The 6740-nt window shown below is 35.9% G+C and overlaps 2 protein-coding genes across 2 annotated transcripts; both read right to left on the bottom strand.

Moving 5' to 3' along the window:
* Positions 1-2077: 2077 nt before the first annotated feature.
* On the bottom strand, positions 2078-4952 carry LOC131646566 (uncharacterized). Its single transcript, XM_058916574.1, has 5 exons — positions 4654-4952; positions 3340-3404; positions 3037-3212; positions 2786-2894; positions 2078-2670 (listed from the first exon to the last, which is right to left on the bottom strand). The coding sequence occupies exons 1-5, from the start codon at positions 4853-4855 to the stop codon at positions 2371-2373; spliced, it is 852 nt and encodes a 283-aa protein (XP_058772557.1). The 5' UTR covers positions 4856-4952; the 3' UTR covers positions 2078-2370.
* A 705-nt stretch (positions 4953-5657) lies between these two features.
* LOC131649736 (uncharacterized) lies at positions 5658-6740 on the bottom strand. Its single transcript, XM_058919494.1, has 2 exons — positions 5988-6740; positions 5658-5858 (listed from the first exon to the last, which is right to left on the bottom strand). Exons 1-2 carry the CDS (start codon positions 6738-6740, stop codon positions 5658-5660), a joined length of 954 nt encoding a protein of 317 aa, XP_058775477.1.

Genomic DNA, 6740 nt, shown 5'->3' with positions numbered 1-6740 from the left:
GCAAAATGAGAGTAACTCTAATGATGACGAAGCCTCCGATGGTGAAGAAATGTAATTGTTTGTGAGAAGGTGTAATAGGTATATAAGGAAGAATGGTGTGAAACATTTGGACAAGAACCTAACCAACTATAGAAAGCAATCCAAACAATTCAATCAAGATGAAAACAAGAAGGGAAAAGTCAAAATACTATGTTTCAATTGTGGAAAAACTGGCCATTGTAAACTAGATTGCCCATCACTCAAGAAGGGCAAAGACAAAAGCCAACGTGAAAAATACAACAAGCTTAAAAGAGCTTACATAGCTTGGGAAAGTGATGAATATTCAAGTGATGATAGCTTAAGCGATGAAGAAGAAACGACAAACTTTTGTCTCACGGCTCATCAACACAAGAAGAAGAAACATGATGACAAAGACAAGAGTCAACGCAAAAATTACAACAAGCCTATAAGAGCTTACATAACTTGGGAAAGTGACGAATCCTCAAGGAAAGATAGCTCTAAAGGTAAAGAAGAAACAGTAAGCTTATTTCTCATGGCTCATCAACATAAGAAAAAGAAACATGTAAGTCATTGAAACCCGAACTTGTACATAATGTATCCCATTCTCAATTAAAATTAGCTTTTGATGAACTACATAGAGAGACTATTGAAGCTTTTAAAAGATTAGCTTAAAATATTTTCATATCCTGGATCAAAGGTTGAAGAAACTGAAAAGAATATGGAAGCTTTAAAGCAATCTATGTTAGACATTCAAAAGAATGAAAATGAGGATAACCAATCATCTTGGTTTGGTTGCGAGACTTGCCATATTTGGCAAAAAGAAGTAAAAACTCTTAAGGCCAAATTAGACAAAGCTCTACAACCTAAAATAACTTTTGCCGTTGATCCCCCAAAATTCAAAAAGTCTTTTACTCCTTTGTATAAAAATTACACTTTTGTTCCAAAGAAATCAACCAGCAAAAGTGAACATGTTCATCATCTTAATTTTCTGTATTGTTACAAGAAGAGTTACACCATTACAGAGTGTCGTTTTCGAAGATTTTTAGTTCCTAAAGGCATTTTCCAATGGTTGCCTAAATGCAGCCAACATGTCACTAACACTTAAGGACCCAATGAAAATTGTGGACCTATTTCCCTTGTTTAACCGTGTAGGTGGAATGTCTTGTGTCTACGAAGAGAGTATGGGATCTCGATAGTGGATTTCAAGACATATTACGGGTCACATTATCATAATCCTTGACTTTGTGGCAAAGATGAAAGATATTTGCTTGTTCTTAAACTTCATAATGGTAAAACACGATTGTTTAAGAGCCTGAGAGTGGTTTATTTAATTTTATTATTCTTGAAATGATTGTGCAATATATATACTCCCTCCGGCCTGAATTATAAGCAAATATTCTCTTTTTAGGTTCATTGAGTAATGAATGTATCTGGTTTACATAAAAGATCAGATACATTCATTATTCAATGAACCTATAAAAAGAATATTTGCTTATAATAATGGCCAGAGGGAGTATATATATGTGTGCGCGCGCGCTGATTTTGATAGGTCTTATCCGAAAAATGTTAGAAAAGGTGTTTCGTTCATGGTATAGGTGTATCTTTAGAAGACATACTCAAAGACACTAAATAGGGAATTGATTGGCCCAAAATGAATGAAATTTGAGGAGGAGAAAGATGACAATCATAAAAGAACAAGAAAAATCATTCAATTAACAACAATGAAATTCCTTTAGTACATTACAAAAAGCACATCAACACATACCAAAATAAATTTGGTTATTATGTGGATTGTGGCCCATATCCTTGAGGTAGACACTGAGTTAAAAAAAAAACACCGTCGAGGATCTGCATTCCTAATTTTTCTGGAGTGATGATAGAGATCATAATAAAATAACTAATACACAATATTGGTTAGACTTCACACAATTCTAGTCTCTCAATTGATAGGCATTCAAACCAAGCAAATCTTGTTGAGAAAACTTTAAAATATATACGAGAATAAAATGATAAAATTTAAAAGTGAAAATGCTATTGTAATTATGAGCAACATAGTGATAGAGTGAAGATTGCAGTCTTGGTCTTGTCCTCGCAGCAAATGTTGTAGATATACTTATGCATATGGTAAGAACTTAATTTTATAAAAATATTAAGAAATAAATTTAGAGCTCCGTCTACGAGCTTCTTGCATAATAGCTTTAGACTACAATAATGGCGAGAGTAACAGATAATTATAGTTATCGGGCAACTCATCTGAACTAAAACTATAAAGAAGCATCTTTTCTGAAACTGCATCCACATATCCAACTGGGGAGGATTGTAGAGAGAGATATTCAATGTTCCTAAATTAAATAATATATGATTTTACTACTATTCAATATATAGTGTTACCATTCTATGCAAGTCGAATGGCAATCGTAATCTCCAATCCTTCTGTTTACGATTCAACGGCTTGCCTTTTTTTGTAGGATCTCGATTCGCTTTAACATCTGCCAGTTTCCAAACACATGTCTCTGAGTCTTTTTCGATAGAATCTAACAAGAATACTCCATCCACTTCACGGCAGTTGGACTCTATATTTTCTGTATAACAAACTCTCATCGGCATGTCTTCAAATCGACTAAGATCATCTGGCACTTTCAGTATCCTATCAGCACCCGGGGAAGAAACCTTCAGAGTAAAACTGTGTTTTGTTAGGTACTAAGTATAATTAGAGGAACGATCATTTGCTACTGAATAAAATGCTACTGGAATAAAAGCATAACACATGGCCGCAAAGTATTACCTCAAGAGCCAAATCATCAGGTATGTCTCCAAGTGCTCCAACTTCATCTAACCTTTTCTTGAATTCATGATTGTAACTCTCAAGCTCTTCCATGCTTGGACATCCATATCTGAGTAAGAAAAACGAAAAAGTTGAGCACAGAACAAACTTTATGCTTAAGTAATGAATAGACAAGGGAAGACATTGAAAACTCATAAGCGAATTATGCAAGAAAGTTTTAAAGACGTATACAGCACAAGTTGGAATATTACTCGCTTGTTAATTTGTCCAATCTCACGTAAACATATCCTCGAGGACTAGTTTTGAAAGCATAGAGTTTGATGTCCTCGCTGAACTTCATAAGGACCTTTTCAGCAATAGACAGTGCTCGCTGACCCCAAGGCACATTTTGCAAGGCAACTCCCCCACCACTTCCACCGTCACCAATCTACACACGTAAGACACGGACATAGCACAGCTTGAAAATTTAAGCAATGTTTAACGGTATTCATTATATAATTAAATTGAAGATCTCTACAATAATCCAACAATAATTTGAGCTAAAAACCAGATACCTTAGGCTCAGCCTCGTCTTCTTCTTCCCATCCATCTGTGCTTGCACCATCATCACTTGTCTCACCTGCAAACTTAACAAACTTGAATAGTTAAGATAATAGTTTTGTGAAAACACCGGTATAGAAGCAAGATTGTAGCAAAACAGAATAATGCACTAGAAAAGAAAAAAGAAACACCGTTACGGAAATATCATATCTTGGGAAGCAAATCTGAAAATTGGCAACTAACTTATTGCTGGCTAGTAAATATCTAGGAGAAGAAAAATCCTCCAAAACAAAGATATTAAAATGAAGCAAAGAACAAAAGCAAAGAAGTTTCTTTTTACAATAAATCTCTCCAAGCTTTGTCAAGGATATTCCCTTAGGGTCTGTTTGGGAGGGAGATTTTGGAGGGGAGCTAATGCTTTGTTTTTCTTTTCTGAATTAAGCAAGATATAAAATGTTACTAAAAATGAATGAAGAGCGATTGAGTTGTTATATGATCATAATAGTATTGTTTCAATTTGATCTAGCCCTCCAAAATCCCCCTCCCAAGCAGATTCTTAGGCTTTGATCGGGAGTTAGAATGGAAATGATGATAAGGAGGAGAATCCCCCACCTTGTCTCAAAGTGTGTTTTTGGTAGGGAGGAGACTGAAACCGTGAAGGCTTATGGCTAATATTTGGTTTGTTTTGAGAGTACTACGAAAACACGGAAAGGATTTGGGATATTTCAAAGCACACCAATAGCCTCCAAAGTACTCCACCAATTGCCAAATCATTTTTTGGGTTCCCTAAACTGAGAATTTTAGTCAAATGAAGAAAAGTAAACTCCATTAAGGTGGAGAGGACAATCCTCTCTTCCTGTTCCCTTCATCCTCCCTTTTTCACTCAAACCCCTCTCTTTCTCATCTGTCAAACAAAGCCTTAATTTCCAACAAAGCTCCAAAACATGGTTTTACATTACGGTCGCAATATTGCAGATGTGGTTTTCTCTGCTACTACATTGTAATTTAAATCACGTGTTCGAATGTGTTAGGAACCATATCAAACAATTCAGCTAATGTTTCTTCAAATATTTTCATCAAAACTCAAAACTCCACAGCAACTGCAATGACAGTAATCGCAACACTTTATGGATTAATCATTTTAAGCATATTCCAGCTTTCTGTAAAATAAATTTAAGCATATTCCAGCTTTCTGTATATTTACATCAGTTGAATAATATGATTAAAATTACTATCAGTATATGATGTATCCCAAACTAGTTGCAATTGAGATTATTTTAACACAATACACATAAATTTGAATGGAGAGTGAAAAATAAAGAAAGAACCTGAATGTGAAAGTGAAAAATGGCGATAGAATGAAGAGTGAGGAGTTGAGAACGGGAGAGAGTGGGAATTCAGTGGAGAGAGAGGAGAAGGGTTTTGGGAAACGAAGGAACGGGATGAGTGAGGAGCAGGGCGTACGAGAAGAGTGACACCGCCCAAAATATTCTTCGTCTTGTTGATCAGAGCTCTTGCCGCCATAGCCATGGTTGATTTGATGCTTCCTCCGTTTCACATCGTCATTGTTGAAGCCGGCGAAATTTTCATATGCTGTTGCTGTACATTTTGAAAACTGCTAGTTACACCTCCTTAATCAATCTAGTTATACCCTGAAATCATTAATAAAAATATTTAATTTTTAACGATCTTTGGGTTTAAAAATATTTGAAACTGTTTTTATTTATTTGTTTTTTTTAGTTGTTTAATTAGTTTTTTAGTTTTTTTTATTTATTTGGTTTTTTTAATTGATTTATTTTTATATGTGAAGATATTCAAAACATGTTCCTATAAGGGAAAAAAATTTAAATAACAAGGTTTTAAAAAAAATTCCCCAAAAAACCATTTTTTTGAGAAAATTTACCAAACTCTCTAGGTTTGGCAACCACCCTGGAGTATGCGCCAAATCAAATGGCGTCTATGTGCAAAAATTAGGTGAATGTGTCATTTCAAATGGCGCCTATGTTTAACCTAAATTAGGTTAGCCATTTGAAATGGCGCCTATGTACAAATGCTTACACATAGGAGCCGTTTGAAATGACTCCTATGTGTTAGGGTTTTTTTTTGAAAAAAATACCCCATTCCCGTTCATTTCGCACACAGTTTTCAGTTCCATTTATCGATTTTGTCTCTGTCGTTAACCCTAATTATTAATATTTTGGTATTTAAAAGTAAAGTTCATTGCATAAAAATATTTTACAAAGTTGTTACACAATAATTGTCATAGGGTATATAATTAAACACGCGTTGAGGTTGTTCCACGACTAGGACATTTGTTTTTATTGTGCCTTAGCTAACGACAAATGCTACATTTTCTTTCCATTTTGTCACGAACATCCATTTCGGTTCGAATACAAGTACTGTTGGGGCGACCCTTTTTCTTTCGTCGCATCATGTCATTTTTCCAAACTACTTCCCCATCATACTCAAGCCAGTAATCCTCCTTCGCTATCACTGGAAATGTGACATTGTATACCTCGAGCAAGGTGTTAGTCTTGTAAATTGGAGAAAATAGTGACAATGTATCTCGGTGCGCATATGCACATGCTGCTAGGACATGTGAGCAAGGCATACGAAATGCTTGAAACTTTCCACAGTCGCACCAATGGTCATCTAGTAGAACCTTATATTGTTGACAAGGTAATCCTTCATTGTGGTCAATTGTTTCTCTAACACTGAATGTGCGGTTGAATCGATCGAAAGCAGTAACATGATGACTGTTTGCCTTTGTTGATTGTTCTTTCAAAAAATTCATGCAACTCTCGCTGAATAGTTGTCCCGATTCTCTAACAGCACTCCACCTCTGACCTCTTGTTGAGAATAGCGAAGCCATCCTAAAGTAGGGTGCTTCCACCAGTGCAGTAATAAGGAGGTTTCGAATGCCCTTAAAAACACCATTCATGGATTCCACAAGATTTGTTGTCATGTGGCCCCAGCGTTCGCCGTTGTGATAAGCCCTAGTCCATTTCTCCCTTGCAAGGCTATCAATCCAGCTTCCCGCATCCGGATTTGACAATACAATTTCACTCCGATAATGTTGGATTGTAGGTTGAGTTAACGCATATCCTGCATTCACAAGTGTCTTCCGGAGGTGCCTATCCTTAATCTCCCGCACAAAATTATGGGCAATATGTCGAATACAGTATACATGCGTTGATGTTGGGTGTTGCCAATGCCAATCGTTTGCCGGATTGTTGTAGGCACTTTCAATGGAAGCATGCCTATCAGAGATTAAACAAAGATCAGGTTGAGAAGCAACATATTCTTGGAGATTCCTTAGAAAGAAACTCCAACCCGCGACAGTTTCACCTTCCACTATTGTGAATGCTACTGGAAATATATTGTTGTTTCCATCTTGTGCAACAACCATCAACAT

The sequence above is a fragment of the Vicia villosa genome, linkage group LG2 (assembly GCF_029867415.1).
Source record: "Vicia villosa cultivar HV-30 ecotype Madison, WI linkage group LG2, Vvil1.0, whole genome shotgun sequence".
Taxonomy (NCBI): domain Eukaryota; kingdom Viridiplantae; phylum Streptophyta; class Magnoliopsida; order Fabales; family Fabaceae; genus Vicia; species Vicia villosa.
Note: the sequence above shows the minus strand (reverse complement) of the source record. Positions and strands in the feature narration are given on the sequence as shown.